This window comes from Pezoporus wallicus, unplaced genomic scaffold (assembly GCF_028554395.1).
Source record: "Pezoporus wallicus isolate ANWC-B61680 ecotype Strahan unplaced genomic scaffold, APGP_CSIRO_Pwel_v1 contig_4012, whole genome shotgun sequence".
NCBI classification, from domain to species: Eukaryota; Metazoa; Chordata; class Aves; order Psittaciformes; family Psittacidae; genus Pezoporus; species Pezoporus wallicus.
Genome location: NW_026637828.1, coordinates 2,272,436 through 2,295,236, shown reverse-complemented (window position 1 = coordinate 2,295,236; position 22,801 = coordinate 2,272,436). Strand labels below are relative to the sequence as shown.

Here is a 22,801-nt window from a genome sequence, read left to right as displayed (position 1 = left end):
GATATATGAAGATATACGAGTTCATTTCCTAAATTCTCCTAACCAACAGACAGTGCCTTTTTAGGATGGGATAGACAAAATAAATAACTATCTCTTGCTTATGGAGCAGGAAGCTATTTGGACTTGCAAAGTCACCCCTAAGGTAAGAGGCCACAGTGATGCCACCAGCACTGGTTCAGCACTTCACCTGCACAAACAGGAGCAGTTTCCTATTGCAGATCTCCAGGCGCTTCCGTGAGACTTCTGATTTTCGTAACTGGCCGTCAGCCAGGGACAACTGTCTTTTCAGCTCCAGGATGTCCTCCTGTGACCAGGAGGGAGAAGAGAAAGGTGGTGATGACACTTCAGCCTTGGCTTTTGGAAACACCCATGTATGTCATTTGCTACAGACAAGAAAAGCGCTATTCTTTTGGAACGGACAGTGGAAATGATACAGATTGTAACACAGAGCTAGAGACCATGTTGGCCTTGTGGTCATACACAGCAAATGATGTGTGTGAAATGTTCCTTTTCTCCTTTATAAATAGGAGGAGAACGTATGCAGGAAGGATCCAGGAGGGTTGTGGGGCTTTTCCCAGGTTGAAGGGTTGCATTACCTCTATTTCAGAGATGTGTTTCGCTTTCTTCCCTGCCAACTGCATCTTCAGTTCTGCAATTTCAGCTTCCAGCAAGTGGATCACTTCCTCATAGTCCTGCTCTGCACTCTGAGCCTGTCTCTGCACGACCTCTGCCATCTGCAGCTTGCTGTGCAGCGTCCGGTTCTCAGAGAGGAACCCCAGTGCTTTCTGGAAGCAGTGAGAAGTCGTCATGAATGCACCACGTGCTGCCAACCACCAAAACCACCCTAAGGCCCCCATCAACCTCTTCACTAACCTGGTTCAGTCTCTGAAGCTCATCTTCCATCAACTTCTTGCTGTTCTCCATCTCTTTCAGGAGAGACTACAGAAAATATTTTCACTGCATTAGAAACAACAAGCAATAGGACTTTCCCAAATGATGCCCTGGCCTTGTAGCCCCTATACTAATATTGACAGCAGCAGTCATGTGCACTCTCCTCAGCACAATGCCTTATGGGCTGCGACATCCCTGCAGAGATCCACCTGGACACAGCCATGGTGCTTAACATCCATGCCAGCAACCTGCAGCTGGGTCAGGATTAGGGGATGTGCTTCTGTTATTCAAGGACTTGAGCTATTTGTGAGATGTTTGTGTAGTTTTAAACACATTTACTCAATGCTAAAAAAAGTGACAGCATACTTTCAGTGCAGATCAGTTTTGTTCCAAGTGATAGGAACAAATCAGTTTTCGTTTGAGGTTAAGAGCAAGAAAGAGGCAGTTAAGGAGAGCTGAGAGTGACTCTCCTTTGTAATGAGGAATGCACAAAATGCAACCTGGCGACTTCTTAAGAGGGTCGAGCTACACCATTACCCTCACATAAACTACAGTGAGCTACAGCAGAAGGCACCAGCCAAGAAATCTGCTCAGAGGAGAGGCTCCACCTTTAGCCTTCGGACTTCTTGCCGCAGATCCATCATTTCCAGCTGCAGCTGCTCCAGCTCCTCATTGCCATTACAGCTGAGAGAGTCAAAGGTCTACAAGGCAGAGGGACAGACATTACATGCTGCTTATGCTTTACCAAAGGCATGGGGCTTTATGGCAGGCATATTCCTTTCCTTACCCGGAATAAGGATGAATCAGAATCACTTTGAAAAGGAGTCAGCAGTTTTATGCAACAGATCAAAAGGCACATTAAAGAATTCAACTGTGTGGGATTTTTTTGCACCCCACGGGATTTCACTCTCTGATCCCTGACACAGCCAGAATAGCTGTGCTACAGTGAGCTTTTGTTTTGTGAACCAGGTGAAATTAGCTGGAATTGATTGAGTATAGCTAATTTTCCTTCTGCATCCCTGCCAGGCTGCTTCCTTCATATCATCCCATAGATACCATCATTTCCTTATAAAAATGAAAAGTTTGAGGTCTTTTATAGCATTTCTTATACTCAAAAGGATTAATGCATACTTCTGCTTTCTCTTTATAGCTCTAGAACTATGGGAAAATCGTAATTTAGCTTTTCCCATCTCAGATTTTCATGACTTTCACAGGAGAGAGTCACAGATTCAGTGTAGAAGAGTGCTGGACTGACCGGAGAGTGAAAAGCTGATGTATCCAGCAAACTGGCCACTTCGTGCTGCGTGAAGAGCATGGAGTTGGAATCCAGACCAGACACACCCAGCTCCTCCTGCATCAGATCCCTGAGTGCTTGGAGAAGATCTGTGAGAAAGAACTAGTTTTTACCAGGCTGAAAGAGAAAAGTGCTAGAAGTGTGGTAGGAGAAAATGCCACCGATTGTGGGGATATCCACTGACTGCCAAAGTCTTCTCTAACACTCGTGGGTTCTTGGCCCATCCCATCGAACTTAAGTTGTTGACGTTCTTTACCAGACTCTTGTTTCTTACCCAATTGAAAAAGACTTCATCTTTTGAAGCCCCCAAACTCCAGATATTTTCAAAGCAGAGTTTTTAGGCTGTGGCCCTCAGAGTTCTAATATTTTAAGCCAAAACCACAATTGTCTGACAGAAGGCACCCTCCTTCCTGCTGGCATTTCTCATGCTGCTTATTTAAACAACATAAAAAGCCCCATCTCAATGTCTTCAGCACTTAGAAAACGTGTCACATTGTCAAGTCTGAAAATCCAGGTTCATTTTTCTTCCTGACAGGGAGGGAACTACAGCATGAGGAGCTGCATGGTGGACTGGGTCCCAGCCCCTCCAGTCCTCACCCCTTGGACTGCACCAGGGGCTGTAGCCTTTCCACATGAGCCGCGTCTTTACTGCCAGCACATTTCCCAAACACCCCTAATTGTCCTTATTTTGATCGTCACCAACTACAGAGCCCTTAGCTCTTGAGAGAGGTGCGTGATTCCAGGTGCCGTGGCTCACTCAGCACAACAACATCCAGCCAAGATGCTCTGCCTGGTGGGGACAATGCTGATGGCTTTGAACTTCTGGGGAAAAAATTCCAGGGAGAAGACCCTGTGGGCCAGATCAGCTCCAGCAGGTCACAGAAACCAGAGCAGGCTTCTATCTTCTGCATGTCTTCTGGCCAGCTCTCACCAGGAAAGCTGGGGTTGAAGGGAAGGTGAGCTCTCACCCCAGCTTTCTTTTATTCTGATTTTACATATGCTTCTGCCAAATGCCTTCTTTTGTATTAGTGACTTTTCTTAGCTGTTTTGAGGCTACAGCAATATGTAGGCAGGGCTCTTACCTGCCACCCTTCAGCGGATACTTCTGTCCTTTCCTAGCAGCCAGAAAAGCTATGCAGAAATGAAAAGCCCATCACAGAGCTGTTTGCTCACCTCCATAGGCCACTGTCCCCTGCGAGTCTGTGGTCAAGCTTTGACGTAACTGCCTCTTCTTCTCCTCAGTTACATGCAGACCAAGGTACTGCAGAACCTTGAGCAGAAACAAGGAGCCTTTAAAAAGAAAAATATTGGAAAAGCAACTCTTTGAAGGAAGTGCTGGGAAGACACTTGGTGCTGGGTTTCTGCTGGAAGTGGCTCTCAGGCAGCATCTCCCAAAGAGCAGGCTTGGGCTAGATTTCCAGCCTCTCTCTTCCTACACGTGTACAGAAATGTCTGTTCCTGAAAGACAGGGATACATTCACATCCCTCCAAGAGCATTTTATACAGACTGTAATCAAATTTGCAGCTATAACAGACTGTCAGGAGCTTTATCAAAAGCTGGTAGAGCTGTAACAAGGCTCAGCTGCCAAGAGCTCAGCCTCTGCTCTTACTTCCCAGGAATTGTGTTTGGGACAGAGAAGATAAAAGCTATTCATGGAGTATTTCCCCTGGCAACAGGAGACATTCAAACATTTTGCTTCTCCACTGCATCCTTTGCTCTCTCATTATGCCTGATGCTCTGTCTTTTACTGATATTATCTGTTCAACCCCAGGGCACCACACAGAAGCAGATAAACCTGCGCAAACCCCACTTTGCTGGCAGCAGCAAGCAAAAGCTTTAAAAAGACAAAGTCAAGCTCAGCAGACTCTGGGAAAGAGCCAGAGTTAAACACTTGCCTGTCCCAGGCTGCACACACAGTTCCTGCACACATATGGCCTAGCACGGTCCCGTTCGGAAGGGGCTGGAGGTGAATCCTTGTGCATATTCCTATCACCAGCAAGCCCATGGGACCTGTCCCTGTTCATGGATGGCCCCCTGCCCACCACCCCTGTGCGAGGTGGTGCTGCAGGCTGGTGGGACTTGGGCTGCTGATGTTGGCACCTGGCCAACCATCTCGGGTTGTGCCGGTGCATCACTGTGCATCTCTTGACCCTGCCATCACTGCCCACTCGTAACACTGGCTTTTAAAAGGGGAAGCCGAGAGTGCCCACTCCTCCCACCAGAGAGGAGCTGCCTTTATATCCGTGACGAGCAGAGGTCGCTGCGAAAACACAGTCCTAAATCCTGCTTTGGGAGAATTATGCGGGCTTAGAAGAGAAGCTCCTGGTTGTGAGCTGCCCTCCCGAGAGCAGCGGAAGGGCGAGCGCTCCGGCTGCCGTCGGGTGGCAGCAGATGCTCGTGGCATCGGGTCCCCCTCGCAGTCCCCGGGCCCTGCACAAGGGCCCTTCAAATTCCAGCAGTGCCTGGAGGGGCAAAAATGCACCCCCAAACCAGAGCGGGCGAATGGATCCCCCCCCCAGGGACACTCTGCCCTTCACTGGGGTCTCGGTGAGCAATGGCCAGCTCCACTCCCTGCCTTCTGATGGTGCCCATGGGATGGATTTTCTATACTATGATAAAAGGAGCAGCAGCTCTGGTTGGATCCTCAGTGAGATGTTCCGTATTTCAGCCTTCCCTTGCCCACACTGGACTGCCCGAGGTCACCCCAGTAGCGACAGCAGCAAGCTTGAAGGGCAGCTGCCTACACCTACAGCCCTGAGTCAAATGCATTACGTCTAAGGGAGGTGCAACTGCCAGGAGGAGACTTCTGGAGCTCCCTGGAGCATTGGGAAATCACCAAGAGAAAACAAAGTGTGCTTAAATTCCCCTTCAGACACAGCTGGGATGCTTTTATACACCCTCTTCTCCCTTTTTACCCTCAGAGGCTGGACACTGGCTCTGCGCCCCACATTACTATTGCTGTTCCCAGCACAGCCTGGTTGGTGTCCCAGAGAGGTGAATGGGAATTAGGCTGGAGCAGGCAGTTTGGTGGAGGATGATGTGTGTGTAGGTGAGAGGACTGATCAAGTGCTATAGCTTTACTCGGTGCAAACAGATGGGCTGGAGCTCTACAACTATATCTATTCAGGTTTGCATTTTTTGGTCTCTCCAAAAAATAAGCAACATAGTGACCCCCTGGCCTGGTCGTCACATGCCTGAGTGTGACATTGGTCCAAGAATCAAAGCTGAAAGGTCTCGATCAGTTCTTTCACGCAATATCTATACAAAGAGGCCATTCACCTTCAGCTTGTTGTGTTGGCAGCTGGAAGCAAGGAGTTATCACGCCAGTGGATTATCTTCTGCATAACATACCTTGGGAGAGGGTTGAGAGGAGATCTCACTTTGGGGAGAGAGGCCCATTCCACTTACCAGCTCCAGTTTCCCATCCTTGAGACGGATATGAGGATCCAGTGCTACTTTTGGTTTGGTGGCTGAACCTGCTTTGTGATTAGATGCTGAAGCAGGTGCTGAAAAAGCAAATATAAAGTTCATGAAGGAGTGGTTGGGTAGAGGAAAGAGGTATCTGCAAAGCACAGCTGAGAACTCTTGCCGCATGAAATATAAAGTGTGTGCAGAAAGCCAAAAATCAAAGATCAGGATTTACTAAATCCAGTCCTGGAAGGCTGAGCTAGGGCACTGTTGAAAAGATTGGATACTGGGGCAAACCCTTGCTGAAACTGGGCTTCTGCGGGGTTTGAAATGGGACATTCCATCCACGGACCTAGGAGTGCAAAAATAGCACTTTGGAAATGTCCAATCACAAATTTTTGTGGAATCTGGAGTTTTAGTGATCTGTGAAAAGAAAAAAAAACAACAACCAACAACCTGCCTGGTTTTGCCTTCTTTGATTGATTAAACAGAACTGAAACGGAACATTGTATAAAATTACAGAATCATAGAACGGTTTGGGTTGGAAGGGACCTTAAAGCTCATCCAGTTCCAACCCCCTGCCACAGGCAAGGACACCTTCCACCAGCCAGGTTGCTCCAAGCCCCGTCCAACCTGGCCTTGAACACTGCCAGGGATGGGGCAGCCACAGCTTCTCTGGGCACCCTGTGCTAGCGCCGCAGCACCCTCACAGGGAAGAGCTTCTGCCTAAGAGCTCGTCTCAGTCTCCCCTCTGTCAGGTTAAAGCCATTCCCCCTCGTCCTGTCCCTACAGGCCCTTGCCCAAAGTCCCTCTCCAGGTTTCTTGTAGCCCCTTTAGGTATTGGATGATAAAAGATTGGAAAATGCAGCCTTGGCTTTCACAACATCCATGGAATAGGGAGTCAATGGATTTAAATCAAGGCAGACTTTTGCAAGGGTGCAAGACTTTTTCTTCCTCAAGACTGCAGAAAGCCTTGCACCCTCAGTTGGGCAGGAAAGTGGTTTTGGGTAGAAGGAACCACATGCTTTATGGGGCAGACACAGAGGGAGAAAGAGGCAGAAACAGCACCTGCTTTGCTGGTGAAAAGCTGCCCTGAGATCATTACCAGCACTGCCTTCACAGCTGGAATGGTCCAGAGCGCAAGCCCTGCTGCCATGGCCTGCCACTTGTGCTCCTTCCTCTCTGAAGAGAGCCCCACCTTTCCCATTATGATTAACTGTTGTCTATAAGGAACTGCGACATTCCCTGGGAAAAGGTCTGCAGAAGGCGTTACCTGCTCCAGAGCTCCCAGACTCCAGAAAGGTGCAGCCCTACTCACACCCTAGCTGTCAGCCCTGCTTGGTGACAAAATTGTTTCTCGTGCCAGTGGCACGGGATGTGCTGAGGGAGCAATTTCTTTCCCCTGCCTGGGATTTGGTTAACATCACAGGAAGCCCTGGATTGCCAATGAACACTGCTTCCCCTGAAGCCTCCTGCCCATTAGGGCAGGGACCAGGCATAAGCAGAAGGCAGCAAGAGGCAGGGGAGGTGCTGCACAAGTGTAATCCTTCTAATCCAGGTATTCATCTGCCCTGCTAACGCCAGCAGCTGGGAAGCAGCAAGAGGTAATAAATGGGCTTGCTAGAGCGGCCACCAATACTTTAGTCTCCAGGTTCAAGGGCAGAGCTGTTACCCTTCGATGCATGAGTAATCAGGATTAGCTCCACGTGGCTTTCCTGCCAGCTCTGAGTATGGAGATATCCAGGGCAGCCATCAGGCACAGAGAGAGTGGCAGTTACTGGCCCAAGCTTCAGGCCTGGCTGCTGCTCTTTCAAAGCCAGTTGTCTGGTTTCATGAATGACGACACTGACACAAAGCCTCCTCGGCATCTCACATGAAAAATCTGTGTGTAATAAAATCCCCTGGCTAAGTCAGGAAGCGATTAGGTCACTGCTATTTTCTGGATTCTCTACATGACCCAGGGTTTACTCCCCATCACTGGGACCTCTGGCTGTCAGTGGTGGCCGCCTAAGAGCCTACTTGAAATCAAGGCTGCAGGGTGCTCGGGGCAGGGAGGACAGAGCAAGGGGAGTCCCAGGGTCTTTGCAGTGAGCAGCATGGAAGCATGAAGCCTGCTGAGCTTGCCCAAGTTGAGACAGGCATCCCTGGGAGCAGAGCACTGATGTACACCCAAGCCAGCACTGTCTGCTCCCTGTCTCTCCTGCTAATCTCATGTACAGACACTACTGCAACTGAACCACAGGCTAGGAATGGGAGAAGTTGTTTCCTACGAATACCTGAGACCTCTTAGGCCTTAGTAAAGAATTTTGCTACTATGGACAAACATTAACATAATTACTACCTGTTAAGAAAGCCAAGCTGCTGTCTTTCCTCTCTCCCAGGAGGCTGAGGGTCATTATCACCCCTTTAGATTCCACTACAGCAGAATAAACACTGATCAGAGTTAATTCCATCCTCCTCAACGCTGAGGAGCCAAGGCTGTGCTTGTCACCTACACAAAGGAAGCAGTTTAGCAGGGCTCTTACCTGACACAGTAAGCTCTGGTGGGCAAATGTCCGGTGACAAAGAAGGCACAGGAAAATGATTTTCATGTCTGTTCTAGAAAAACAAGAGAAAACAGCACAAACAGTTGCTAAGCAGAATCTGCTGGGATAAATAAAAAGCAGAAGATAGACGTGTTCGAGAGAGAGTAACCCATCTGTCCTATAAAGAGCAAAGGCTGAACATATACATCTCTTGTTTAGATGGGCCAAACTGGAACTGTGACTGACAGCTGAGGGTGCATTTAACCTTGTGTAGTTTTTCCATAGAGGTTCTCCCTAAAGCTCTGCATCCAGCCTACCAGTGAGGTCCCGAGTCTGACCGCAGCCAGTTTATCATTCACCCCAAAACACAGAGTTATCACAGTGAGCATGGCAGGAAGCCAAGCCCAGTGCAGAGCCTTTCTTAAGTGCCAGGTCATGGCTGGAAAAATAGTCAGAGGGTAGGATACACTGAGCACCACTGAGACAGAGCTTCCACAGCTGGGATCTTAGATGCTGAGAGGAGCACAGGATGAGTGCTGAGGACATACAGGCAGATAGCACGGGTGCTGGAGCACACTTTCCCTAGTGTGGAAGCCCAGACCTCATTAAAAGTTCCATCTTTCAGCAGCAAAAGGAGGAGAGGAGCAATTGAATTCCAGCTGGCAGTGTAATTTCATACAGGTGCAGAACTTTACACAAGCGCAGCCTTCTGCCAGTGAAGGATCTAACTGCATCACCCAGCTACACATATGGGGGCTAAAGCTGACTTTCATGAGCATGTCTCCAGCCTGTTCCGCCCAAAGGCAGTATGTGTATGACATTCCTGCCAGTCTGTGCCTCCATGGGGTCTGGAAAGAAAGATGGTTTATGAATGATGCTTGTATAGAGGGAATACCCTGATGGCTTTTGCTAACGGAAGCTTATGTGAAAGAGGGCAGAAGAGACACCTGGAATAGCACCTGTCCAGGAGAAGGGTGACAAATGCGTAGAATCCAGCCACAGACCTGAATTATCATGAGGGTTGTGTAGTTAAACTGTCTCACCATGCACAGCTTGAGTACTTGGCTCTGCAAACACAAATACAGAGCAAGGCTTCATGGGAAGAATTAGCCTAGTTTATCATTAGACTAGTGAAGAACAGAACTGGGCTGCTTATGATGAATGCTGCGGATTCATCCTCATCAGAGGAGAATAAAGAGTGTTTCCTGCCTTTGGGTAGGAAGTTGTTCCTGCCTTTGCGTAGGAGACTAGATCAAACCGACTCTGGAGATCCCTTCCAGCTCTATGACTGGTGTTCAATGAGATGCAGGTTCCTATCCACAGAAGGGGTTTGTGTTTTTAAAACCTGAGACTTCTGAAGCAGGTCTGAATGCAGGCTCTGGAGATGAAACTCCTTTCATTACCTCACAGATGTCTCAAATCCAAGACAGAAGAAACAATATTTCAGATTTAAAATACCTGGCTGTAAACCAGGGCTACATACATCAGCATTACAGACTTCCCACCATCCAGAAGGACTGCCATGGAGTCCCTAAAGAAGAGTTTTCTGATCAAAGAAAGATCACAGACTGATGTCTGTAAGATAAGTCTTAAAGATGAACATCAACCTACCTCTGGGGACCTCACATGGACCTTCAGCCTGGAGGAACTCAGACCATTTCCCACAGCCTTTGGAGGTGGCAATGGGATGTTGTTATGAACTGACAGTCCAGGATGTAACCGTCCCCTTCCAGGAATAAAGGCCACTTCTGTGCTTCCTTCATGTCTTAAACAAACAAGTACAGAACATTTTAACAACAGGAAAATACAAAGCACAAGTCTGTAGAACTTCCATGCCTGTAGTTCTTTCTCCAAGATAATCTCATTTAAGCCTGTGTAGCCTGCACCAGTGTAGCTGGATCTTCACTCACCTTGTTGCTTATTTGAACTTCAGTTCCGTTGCAGAACTCTGCTGGGCAGTGATAGGGGATATTCATGAGGATGAGAACATTGGGAAGGTCTGGATTACACTTCAGGATGATCCATGCACTCAAGATTTCCTCATATGACCACCTATCAGGACCACGGAATCCCAGACAGGTTTGGGTTGAAGAGGACCTTAAAGCTCATCCAGTTCCAAACCCCTGCCACAGGCAGGGACACCTTCCACCAGACCAGGTTGCTCCAAGCCCCATCCAACCTGGCCTTGAGCACTGCCAGGGATGGGGCAGCCACAGCTTCTCTGGGCACCCTGTGCCAGCGCCTCAGCACCCTCACAGGGAAGAACTTCTGCCTAAGAGCTCATCTCAGTCTCCTCTCTGGCAGGTTAAAGCCATTCCCCCTTGTCCTGTTCCTACAGGCCCTTGTGAAAGGTTGAAGCATCAATTAAGGCTAACAAGCCTCATGCTTCTTAAAGCCAAACACTGGTATAAAGTGAAGAGTTTCTGCCCAAGACTCAACAGCAACATGATGATGACAGGAAATATGCTCACCTTAATTTGGCTTTTGCAATTGTTTTTCTGGCCTCTTCATATGTGCTGCCCACCAAAGAATCTTTATTGATAGCTATCAGTTGGTCACCAGGTCGGAGACGACCATCCTAAACAAAGAGAAAGTCACAGCATTGGGAAGGAATGTCTCTCTGCCCAAAGCCTTCTCCTGCAACACAAATCATCATTAGTCCATGCAACACGTTATTAGTCTATTCTTAGAAAAGCTGCTTCAGAACAGCTACAGCCTCTAGGAGAGGCCCCTGTTTGCAAAGTCACCGAGGGTCTCCACGCTGCCTTACCTTGTAACAGTCACCATCTGGCAGAAGCTCTTGAACATAAACCATGGGGCCATCAGGCCTGTTGGATCCACCACTGATTGTCAGCCCTAAGCCCGAGGAGTTTGCTATAGAAATGCTCTGGATTCCTGATTCAGTGGAGTAGCTGCAAGGGAAAGACGTTAGCAGGTGATTCCAGGTGATCTGGTTTATTTCCCCATGTCACTGAGCAAACTGCCTGCGATTCTTTCCATGCATGAGCCTTCTAACTTCTCCCAACTTTTCCTACCTCTGCATCATTTCTTCCAACCAACCATGGAAAGAGGAGGTGAGGACTCCCATTTCTCAGCAGACATTATGCATCTTTATGAAGATGACTGGTTCACATAATCCCAAATGCTGGGAAATACTTGTTTGCATTTAGCAAATAAAGAGAGAAGAAACTAAAGTTTTAACAGGAATATATTTGGCAGCCTGAGTTTATATAGGCAAAGGGACACAAAGGATAAATGTGGCTATTGTCTGAATCCAGCTAAATCACCAGATGCCGATTTGCAGATGGGCCAGCTATTAACCAGCCCTTAGCAAAGGTTAAATTGAAGCTCAGGATACAAAGCTATGGCTTACCTGAGGTTTGGACTCAAAATCTCACAAGATGCTTTAAGAAATGAGCCCTTAAGCATCTTTATAGCAAATACCCACCTCCTGTGATTGACTTTGTTGGCAGTGGTAGAGATTACTTGCCCCGTCAAAGATGTGCTGCAGATGGAGCACCAATGTTGAATCCTACCCTCCAAGAGCTGCCTGCTAGACAGGACCCAACCAGCCACCAAGAGCAGGCTACAGCAGGCAGCTCCGTGCCAGGAGGGAGGTTTAGGGATTGCAGTGAGTGTTTGTGGGAGCAGAGATTTCACAGACCAGACATGCACTGATGGACAGCATTGCAACAGAGAGGTTTTGGGGAAGGATTTGGTGGGATCAGCAAGCCTTTTCCTCCTCATGGGCTGGGGGCAGCTGGCTTTTCTCTCTCTCAGTTTATTTCCATAGCAGGCACTCACCAAACAGGCTGCAGTCTCTGCTCCTCCCTGTGTTGTCTGATAACCTGGGACACAACGATAGCTACTGATGTGCATCCCATGCCTCCCAGTGCATCACTGCCCCGTGCTCGCATCAATGCCATCCCCAGTAGTCAGACACCCTAGTGACAGAGCACCCCCAGACTGGCAGTGGGCCCCTGGCAAAGGCTTTGTTGGGGAAAGAGAATGTATTCATGCAGCATGCAGCTTAATCTGATGAAAAAACATTGCTCTAAGAAATATTTTAGGAGAACAATACCACAAATTTTAGCTGTAAACCCTTCTTTAAAATCAAAATATCAGACACTATCTTGGGCAGGACTGAATCATATCTGAGTCCCATTGCTCCATGGAGTGATGGAACTTCAGATGACACCACGATGGGAGGCCACAGACTGGGAACAACCTGTGGTGAGTAGAAGGGGTGGCAGCCACATGCATGAAAAGACCCATGGCCAAAATGACATCTCTGTGGCTGACCTTGCTCCGTGGGAATCAGTGGTCTGGGATTTCAAACAGCTCTTGCTGCTCCCCGGAGAATACCATGGGGTACTGGCAGTGCCATGGAGACAAGCAGTACAGCAGCTGAGTGAGGAGGCCACCAAACCAGGTCCCCTCCAGCCTATATCACAGCCTGGAGTGGGTTAACAGCAGAGCAAGGATGTCTCATTTGTCCAAACCAGCTGCCAAGTAGATGAGCTCGTCTCTCTTGTGTAAGGGTCTCCCACTTCACGCAAGCAGCTTAAACCTCTGGTGCCAAATACTTGTCCTCTGCAAATCCCTAATATGCTGGTATTTAGCAAGAGGGCCGATTCTCTTTACCAGTAACTTGGCTTGTTTATGCTGGCAAAAGAAGGGAAGCTGCAAATGCTGGGGACAACAGGGTCCCAATTCCACAACTGTTAACAACCTTCAAGCTGTCCCTCTTGAAGAGGGCAATCCCGAGCACCCAGAGGTGAGACTCACAGACAAACAAGCTCTGCCTGTCCCAGCCTCTGATCCTGCGAAATATGAAAGGGACAGATGACCACATGAAAACACATGCTCCAGGAGATGCTCTGCAGACAAAAGGATGCAGTGTCTGTAGGCAGCCGCTGTTGACACCAAAACAAAGGGTGTCAGAGCATTTGCATCAAGAGGGCAGTGCTTGTGCTTTTGTTGCACGAAGTCAACATGCTGGAAGCAGGGCAATAGAAAATGAGCTCCTGAAACACCTTCTAAAAGCACCACTGGCCTCACAGAAACACTCAAACACAGGAAACTGAGCTGAGAAATACTCTGCTCATGACATGGTCGATAAAGGTGCTGTGCAGGGTCTCTTCTGTGGGCTGTAAGCTACAGCTTCCCCCTGAGTGTCAGAGGAGAGGAAGGGGAGCAGTTGCATGGCTAACCATATTGCAGGCATATTGACTGCCTCAACAGGGAAGCTTTCAGCTCTTGGGCCCAGGCTTCCCAGGAGCAGTCAGGATGCCACCGCAACAAGGACTTCTAGAAGATGCTGTAGTCTCCTTGCCATCGTGGTGATATGGCCATATAGAGGGCATAAGGATGGACAAAGCAGTTCTTCAAGCACTGGAATTATTTACTGGAGCTACCTCTAAGAGGGTGTCAGCTCTGGGGAGACCTTAGAGCAGCTTCCAGTGCCTAAAGGGGCTACAGGAAACCTGGAAAGGGGCTTTGGACAAGGGCCTATAGGGACAGGACAAGGGGGAATGGCTTTAACCTGACAGAGGGGAGACTGAGATGAGCTCTTAGGCAGAAGCTCTTCCCTGTGAGGGGGCTGAGGCGCTGGCACAGGGTGCCCAGAGAAGCTGTGGCTGCCCCATCCCTGGCAGTGTTCAAGGCCAGGTTGGATGGGGCTTGGAGCAACCTGGTCTAGTGAAAGGTGTCCCTGCCCATGGCAGGGGTTGGAACTGCATGAGCTTTAAGGTCCCTTCCACTCTTATGATTCTATGATCTTCACGACTGACCAAGGGACAGGTTTGCAGGGCCGGCCCTGTGTAACCCATACATACTGTGCGTTCAGGGGATGCGCCGGATTCCCGATGAAGGGGCCATGGGAATTGGCAGGGCTCAACAGCAGCGGGCTCTGGGAGCGCGAGGAGGAGCCCGAGGATGTGCTTTCCAGGTACCGACCTGAACAGCAAAGTCAGAGTCAGTGCAGGGAACACAAATACTCCAGGATCACCCTCCTTCCATACTCTAACACTGAGAGCTAACACCATTTTCCCAGCCTTTTGGGATAAATCACATGATATTTGAAGACCTCAGTTATTGCTCATGGAGAAGAAACTTGGAGCTGCCTCAGCACAACTCCAGTTGGGGCTGTCACCCCTCTGCCAGCCCTACATACCTCTGCACAGGGGAAGGATGCTAAGCCAAAGGGATGGCTTCTTTCCCTATGCACATATGATTTGGTGCCCTGGCATCTTGCTTGGGTTGACCTCGTTTATGTCATTGAAAGTTTCCCTTTTGCAAATGAAAGCATAATAATCATTGAATGAACGATTGCTGAGATGCTTTGAAATCCATAGCAGAAAGCTGCACCTGCAGAGGCAGGGGCTGATGGGCTAACCTGCCCAGCACACCAATTAAGCAGAGTGTGGGGATGTGACAAGCAGTTGCAGGACTTCTCTTCCTCAAACCTCCAGCCAAACACCTACACAAAACCAATCACCACTCATGCAATATAACACTGGGCAAAGGAAAACTGTCTCAGCAGCAAGAGGGGCTTTTGATTTCCCCCCAAAGGCGTCCTGAGCTACTCACTGCCACCATGCAGGACCGGTGAGCTCCGTGCTGAGCCCGTGTTGCTCTGAGAGCCAAACTTCTCCAGCAGCTCAGAGAACTCTCTCCTGCAAACAAGACCAAGGCATAGTCAGTGGCTGCTCAAAACTGTTCCCCACCTGATTATATCACAACGGTGCGTCTGATGGCAGCAGCTCTTACTACCAAGTCTGTAGGTCTAGTGCCTGCCAACAGTGGGGAGCAGAGAGAGCTTCCTCATGTGTAAGGGTAACCTCCCTGGTTTCAGGAGGTTGTGCAAGGCTTGAGGCCAATAATCAATCCCATGGCAGTGCATGTTCCCATAATGGGCTGGAGCTTTGGGGTGCTCCTTCCCTGCTCTGGGAAGTGTTCAGGGCAAACTTGGGCAAGAGGAGCTGGGAAGGGACATATGGACAAGTACCGGTGCTGGGGACTGTTCTTCCTGAGGGAGTCCTGATGAACACAGGAACCCTGCCTTGCACCCCAGCCCTGCACCTCACCACATGGAGCCTCCCGGGAATCAGCTGGAATAATTTCACCCCCATGTGTGAGGCTCCAAAGTTTTGTTAACAAAGCATACAAATCACACAGACTGCCAGAAGGAGCCGTAACTATGCAAACATAAACCTAAAATGCTTGGCCTGTTGCTGACTCCTTCTAGAATAGTTAAGTGTAGATTATTCTGGTTTTAATTCTCCTTTCCTAGACAGAAATCAGATCCTTCTTAGCTCTTGCTATGGTAAAGGTGGAAGATGGCTTCTGGAACACATGCAAAAGAAGCATCCCACTACTCTGAATCCATCCATGGCGATGTCCTTCGTGAGCTTCTTAGGCTAACCTCTTGGAGTGTAATTCCTTAACAAAGACCTGCATGCATAAAGTGTGCAGTAAATGTACAGGTATCAAGATCAGAAGGGCTTGTCAGGGAATTCAAGAACAGGGAAGAATGGCAGCCTACAGTTAGCATGATCCATTTGTCTTGAGGAAAGCCACCCCTGCTTCCCAAATTAAGTCCCTGCAATGTAAGCTCATCCACACCATCCCTGGAAAGATGGCTCAGTGCCCAAGTACCTTAATTAATGCTTTGCTTCCAGGTTGAGTTTGACTACCATATAACTGCTCAAGCATGCTGAGCCCCTGATGAGCTGCAACTACCTGTGCACAACAATGAACTGCTTCTTGACCTTCCTTTTGTCAAATGTAACATGCTGAGTTTTTAAAGCCCATTAAGAACCCCCAGAACTCATGTTTACCACCTCCTGCTTCATTTCTGTAACCTGTGAGCCTCTCACATCCTTTGGGATGAGGAGGCATGGAAAGGGGGTGCCATGCTCAAGCATCAGCCTGCTGTGCCCATCTCTGCCATGGTGGCGTTTCACTGCAAGGAGCATGCTGCCCCTCTGCGACTGTGTGGTCCTCTCCCTTCATAACCCAGCACTACCTGACTGATCCAACCTTTTGGCAGAGAGAAGAGCCTCAAGGATGACTCATTTCTTACATGTGTCATTACACAAGCAGCCAAGCAATGGGGAGGGACCCTGAAAGTGCTTCTGTAGCCACATTAGATGTCCGCTTTGAAGGCATGAGGGAATCCCCATGGGAAGGTGCCTTCTTGATGCTATAAGCCACAGGAAAAACCTGGTTATGAGTGAATAGCTCTCAGACTTGACAGTCAGACAAGCTCAAGACATAAATCTGTAGTAAGCCAGCCACAGCAAAGTTTCCTCAGTGAGGAGACTGCTCTTACACACAACCAGACGTTGTGTCATCTGCGTACTTTACCGGGAGAGAAGTTATATATTATTGGCTAGATTAGAGTCAACAATATTAAATGATGAATGAATCACCAGCTCCTTAGGTTCCTACTGGAAGTGCTCTCAGTAATTTCCATCTTCCCATTAACAACCAGCTCATTAAACAAACTTCAAAGACCAGTGCCTGCCTTATCTAATATTGCCATCAAATCTATGCCTTATTTATTCCATTTAATGCTAATTTCAAATCCAAGTGTCACACAATACTTGGTGGGATGCCTTGGTGAATCCCAGTACTTTGCATTAGCACAGTTGTATTTGTCAACTAAACCCATGGACTTAAAGACAGATAACTGCATTGTTCAGAACCCCCACCTTCCACAAACCTGATTTAACAGGGAGTTTTATGGCATCAGACCCTGAAATATGTGTAAAAGCACTGAGAAAGTGGACAGGCTACTTAGATCCTATAGCAGCAGGACACTGGGTTGCTGATCTGTGATTCCCCGGATTAAGCCTTGGATAGGTCTTACCTCAGCAGAGTTTTTCCAACTTTCCAGTAAAGCCTTTGTATTCCTATGGGTAATTAACACTCCCATTTCACTGGTAACACATACAGGGATGGCCTTTTCCCTCCCTGACCTATTGCAATGGCAGGTCTAACATGCTGGAAAGTAACGTATTATTTCCAGCAGTTACCAAGCCACAAGCAGCCAGGTTTTTGTTCTGGGCTGGATGTTTCTGTGGTCATCTATTGTTACGTTTTCCTCAGATAATAATTCACCAGAGCACAGAACAGGTTATGAACTTAAAACAATGACTGAAAAACTCTTAGTCAATGTAAATGCAACTAGTCAGGCAGCTCTTTAAATCTTACTAAACAATGCAGCCCCAATCACAGATCCAGGCTGTCAACCTCTGTTATAAGCAAGGGCAGGTATGACCTGACACTCTTTGTTGTTGCTTATTTCATGTAGTTAAGTCTATCCACAAAAGACTATTTATCATTATTTGCTCAGAGCCTGAACTACTTGCTCCCAGACCAGGGTTGCTGTCAAGCCCAGGTCCAGCTCAGCCATTTGCTGTAGGGACTGAGTGACTAAATGCTGCATCATGTAGCTCTGTCCCAGCTCCTGCTTTGTTGGTCAATACTGGCAGCCCCAGTTCCAGCAAGGACATAAACACATGACTATCCTGAAGTACACGCTTCTCCCAGCAGCAAGCAGCACATTTTCTGGTGTCAATCTCCCAAGAATTAATTTTGTGCTGTATTTGAAGGAATTCGTGAGCGGGCAGATGATGCCCATATGCTGCTGCTGAATGAAGTACACTGAAGGAATGCCTTGCTTTGTATTTCTAAACACCAGAAGATGTCTTTAATATTTAAAATCTGACCTTTAATACAACATTCTAAATTGTCAGATGCCTGCAGGGCTAAAATGCCCAGCTTTATTTAAGAAAAAATCAAACCATGAGGTAGCATTAGGTGGAAAGCTCATTTTAACAATTGCTTCTCCAGCTCTTTTTCATTTGAGGTCTGGAGGATCCCTGTAACAGAGCTTGTACTCTGTGGCATGGAGTGGGATAATGGGGTTTGCCAGCAGCAACCAGCTGTAGGCCGACTTTGCTACAGATTAAGCTATGGGGGATCATTCTTCCTACAGAACATTGTTGGTTTATCTCATAATACCTTTTTGTCCTGCCCTTTTGTTCTTGGGGGAGCAAAGGGTGAATCCTGTATCAAAGGCTGTGTGAGAGCAGAGCATCTGGAAACCTCAGCTCTGCACCACAGCTGGGGGAGAAAGAGGAGACTGTGACACCAGATAAATTAATAGCTTGTCTCAAAAAAAAAACAAAGCCTGCAGGGCAGTGGGAGCCGTGAACCCGAAGCACCACAAAAGAAAGTTTTCCCGCACAGCAGCTGCAGCATTTCACTGTTGTCCAGTTGGGATGATGCTCTGGAGCAGCAGCTCTGGCACAGAGCCCAAGTCCTGGCTGCACAGAGCAGCACATCACACTGCTGCTGGGCTTTACTTTTCCATTTACGCTGTGGAAGCAGCGACACGCACCGGTGCATACCAGCTTCTGGGTAGAAAGATACATGGCTTTCCCCAAAGAGCAGCTGATGACCCTGGGACACCCCAGGCTTGCTGGAGCTGGCCCAGCTCCTATCCAGTTTAGCACCAGCTGAATAGCCCATGGGCTGAGCTGCCACTCTCACATGCAGAGCTCACAGGAAAAATGGGATAACTTGGCAATCGCACTAAGTTGGATGAGGCTTGGAGCAACCTGGTCTAGTGGAAGGTGTCCATGTCTGTGGCAGGGGGTTGAAACTGGATGAGCTTTAAGGTCCCTTCCAACCCAAACCATTCTATGATTCTATGATCCCCAGCAACAGCCTCTCTGCTGATTCCTGGATATTGGAGAAAAGCAGACTGCTTTCCTTTTCCTTCCTGCTTGTTGAGCAAGCCCTGTTAATGCAGCAACCCGTTTCCCTTGAGATGACAGTGCATGTCATGTGGAGATGCAATGTATTTAGCATTTTATCGTGCAAGTACTATGAGGTGCATTGCAAACTGGCTTTCTCACAGTGATAAACCTGAAAGACCAGGATGATATTTGTGCAATGCACTGGAACAAGGAACTATTGCAACTTTCAGCCTGAGAATGAATAAACAATAATTATATGTATGCAATAGAATTATCCTCATTAGCTAAAGATGAGCACAGACAAAAATCATATCCAGCCACTCTCCAAACGCATGTCCAGCTCGAAATCTGAATTTTCTGCTGTAAGCCCTAGCATTACGGGTGCTCTCTGCAGCACGGCTGATGCGACAGGCAGAAAACATGCATCTTATACATGCCAGGACTGAGTTCCATTAAAAGCACAGGTAATTTGGGCCTATAATTAACTCCAGGGACAAATAATAGTGTTTCTGAGTCAAATTCACCCAAGGGCAACCACAACAAAATGCTGCTCAGCTGAGTCACTAAGAAAACTGGCAGGTGGGTTGGACTGTCTTCCAAACCCAGAGCTATTGTGTTTCCTCCTCCAGCGTGTCTTGTGTGCTCAGAGTTTATGAAGACAATCTGCATGCCTGTATCTGTAGATACACTGAGTTACACTCCTCCCTGCATCTTCCTTCAGCTTTCATGCCTCATGAGCCACACTGCTGGGCAGTGGGAAGGTGCAAGGCTGCCCTCCGCTCGGGGGAGTTCATGGTGCAGCATCTCCATGGGCATCACCTCCAGAGATGACAATCCCTGGGAAGTCAGTCCCAACCCAAAGAGCTGTCTCCTCTCAAGGACAGACTTAAAAGTTAGTAGGGCATCAATAAAGACAAAACTAAGGGGGAAAGAAAGTAGAAAGCAGAAAAATCCTTTCCCCATTTCCACAGCCCTTAATCCTGGAACTATGTGTATTAAACAGTTTGCAAGATGATTACGTAAGTGAAATCTCTGCAAATCTTTAAACAAAATAAATAACTAACTAAAGTGATTATTCCCCACTCTCCCACTGGCTAACCTTTTGAAGATTTAACAGATAACCAACAGCAAATGGAGGCCAAATAAACTGTTTTGTTGCCCTTTGAGTGTCCCTCAGTGAGTTTTGGAGCTGCTTCTTTACCAGGAGAAGCAGCGAGGAGCTAGAGCTGCTGACAAAGACAAGGGCTTTAAGAAATATCTGCTGTAATTTAAGATATAGGAGGCACATTGAGATACCTGAAAGCTTGGGTGAAGACAGAAAACCTGCTCTGGGGGCTCTGGCTGAGAAATGAAGTTTCCCTAAGCAAGTCCTGCTGTTGATGAGTGCAGGGAGGTGCTCACCTGCAGCAACCCATCCCTCCTGCTGGGGACCAGCCCTGGAAACAGACATGCAGAGGTGACAGTGTGTTATGCCCACTGCTGCTTCCCCACAAAGGCAAGTGCAGGGACTGCAGGGGTGCAGCAGTGCATCCTGTGAATCCTTCCTCCAAAGAAGTCTGACTGTGTGACCTGCTCACTTCACCCAGTGCTTCCTCAACAGCTGCTGAACCACTTGCCCTTAATATAACCATCTGAGCTGCTATTTTCTCTGGAAGAGCATAGGTAATAGTGTCATTAATAGCAAATAATTCTTCCACCAGTGTATTGCTGTGTCAAAATGAGTGTCATCACTGTCATTACAGAGCTCTCACTGCCCTGCCAAGGCAGTAACGCTCCACAGCTGCTGATGGATAAGGAATGAAACTATCACCTCCGATGCTAACGGGATGTGGGAACGTTGAGCAAACTCCTCTGTAATCTCCAGCCACCCACATGCAGTGGAAAGCCTCAGTGCCACCAGCCCATGACCGCTCTGCCCAGACCCACTCTCATTTTGGTGGTTCCTGGTGCACCTCAAGTGTGCAGACATGTGCTTCTATGCAAGGGAGAGGATGCCGCAGCACATCATGCCAGATCTCCCAGGGGATGCAGGCAAAGACCCCACTAATCCCATACTTTGGTTTCCACAACCCTACCCTCTGTCATTGTTCCACACAGTTTAAATCCAGCCGAGACAAAACTGAACTATTTCCTTCCCCTTTCGAATCCTTCAAGCCTCTCTAGAGAAAGCAAGATTTTCCAGGGAGCAGCAGGGGGAGAGTTTTAAGAGAGAAACTGCTTGTCCTCCCTGAGAAGGAGGAATCCTCTGAGGAGGGAAAACCTTAACTCAATGTATCTAACTCAGACGGAAAGGGAAGATCCTGCTGCTCCTGTACATACTCATCCAAAGGTCTGTGCAGGATGTGGTAAGCCACAGGGAGCTGAAGGAGCCCATATGCCCCTTCATTCAAGGCTGGAGCTGCCCTGGTCCTCCTGCAGAAACCTGCTGGCTGCCGGGATGCCCAACAGACCTGTCACAGTCAGAGCGGGAGCCAAGTCTGCAGCTGGGAGCCACCAGCTTTGCTTCCTCCCCATTACAGCTCCAGTGCATTCCCACCGGTGTACAGTTATCAAAGACCCTTGGCCACCTCTGTCTTCACCATGGGCTGTCAGCCTGGTTAGCTCAAAGGCAGCCCAGCTCCGGTGTCCACAAGTGCCGTGATCCCCAGTCCCAGCGCAGGTAACACCTCTTACCTGGCATCGTCGTCACGGGCTATAAGAAGGCGCATGTGGCTGGTGGCTGATGCTGTCCTCAGGATGTCCACAGCCCTGCAAGACAAGGATGACCCCATGTCAGTGCCAGCTTGCAGCAGTGCTCCACCACTCACCCAGCCACCTACCAAAACTCACGACAAACTGGGCAGAGACCCGTGGCCTGGGCACCAAACCATCACCAAACAAGTGACCTTTTTTGTCTGGATGCTTGTGGAACACCCCCATTCCCTGCCCTGTACAGGGCAGCCAAGTCGCAGCCTGAGTTTTCCACTTCTGCAATAAATGAGAAGTCCCCAGTAACAAAGGAGACCCAGAAGATGCACCCAGAAGGTGGGCAAATACCTCCTAGGACGTCTCCTTCCTCAGGAAGTTTCCATGTCAGGGATGGCTGCTTTCTGGTTCAAAATACATGTGTCCCCATGGGAGTCAGGGCAGTGTGCTAGGACACACACTGCAGAGATGTCTTCAGTGACCTCCTTCACCAAACCCAGCTGCTCTGGGGGTTTGGAAGCTTCCCAAGCATCCATCAAGCAGGAATGGAAGGCAGCCAGCAGGCTAACGCCATGATTAATGAAAAGAGGTGCCCCAAAAGTGGAGTACTCCTCTGGATCAGGGAGCTGAGGGGCTGAATTGCAGCTCCGGAGGGAATCCCTGCACAAAGCAGTGCTCTTGCTTAGGCACTGGCTAATCTCCTGTGCTGGGAGCTGTGGGACTTGCTGGGAAGCTGCAGCAGATGGAGTGGGGGTGCCAGAAGCTGTATTTTGGGGAATGCCAGAATATCTCACAAGCACAGTTTGAGTTCATTCATCTCTTTTTATAGATGTGTGTCTGATAATTCCCAAGTTGACCCTTAGGAACAGCGCAGGCTGCGTCGGAGTGCAGACAAAACAATCTCCTTGTGTCCTCAACCTGCAGACTGAGCCGCTTCCCAGAATTACACAAAAGCAACAGGAATGCAGAATTTCCATCCAGATATGGTACCTCTCACTTGTAACCCCAATTAGGGACTCTCCATTGACCTCCAGGATCTGGTCTCCTGGCTGCAGGCGCCCTAGAAAAGAAAACTAATGGGTAGAAACTGCAGAAAATACAGCTTGAAGGGACTGGGAGAGGCTGGGCAGTTCCTCCCTTTGCCCAGAGACAGGATGAAATATGCATAGGTTGTGCCTGAGATGCTCATCCAACCTGTTTTTCAAGATGTCCAGAGATGAGGTTT

General features: G+C 48.5%; 1 protein-coding gene across 1 annotated transcript in view; it reads right to left on the bottom strand.

Moving 5' to 3' along the window:
• The window catches only part of LOC130598529 (syntaxin-binding protein 4-like), a 51,823-nt gene that overhangs the window by 13,795 nt on the left and 15,227 nt on the right, over window positions 1-22,801 (bottom strand). The window contains exons 5-19 of the mRNA XM_057408042.1: window positions 22,567-22,636; window positions 21,565-21,639; window positions 14,711-14,796; window positions 13,957-14,077; window positions 10,890-11,031; window positions 10,591-10,697; window positions 9,731-9,884; window positions 8,120-8,192; window positions 5,595-5,692; window positions 3,359-3,455; window positions 2,147-2,274; window positions 1,500-1,592; window positions 874-939; window positions 597-785; window positions 188-304 (exon numbers count right to left, since the gene is read on the bottom strand). Of these exons, the coding sequence (XP_057264025.1) occupies window positions 188-304; window positions 597-785; window positions 874-939; window positions 1,500-1,592; window positions 2,147-2,274; window positions 3,359-3,455; window positions 5,595-5,692; window positions 8,120-8,192; window positions 9,731-9,884; window positions 10,591-10,697; window positions 10,890-11,031; window positions 13,957-14,077; window positions 14,711-14,796; window positions 21,565-21,639; window positions 22,567-22,636 (1,616 nt within the window). The remainder of the gene's footprint in view (window positions 1-187; window positions 305-596; window positions 786-873; window positions 940-1,499; window positions 1,593-2,146; window positions 2,275-3,358; window positions 3,456-5,594; window positions 5,693-8,119; window positions 8,193-9,730; window positions 9,885-10,590; window positions 10,698-10,889; window positions 11,032-13,956; window positions 14,078-14,710; window positions 14,797-21,564; window positions 21,640-22,566; window positions 22,637-22,801) is intronic.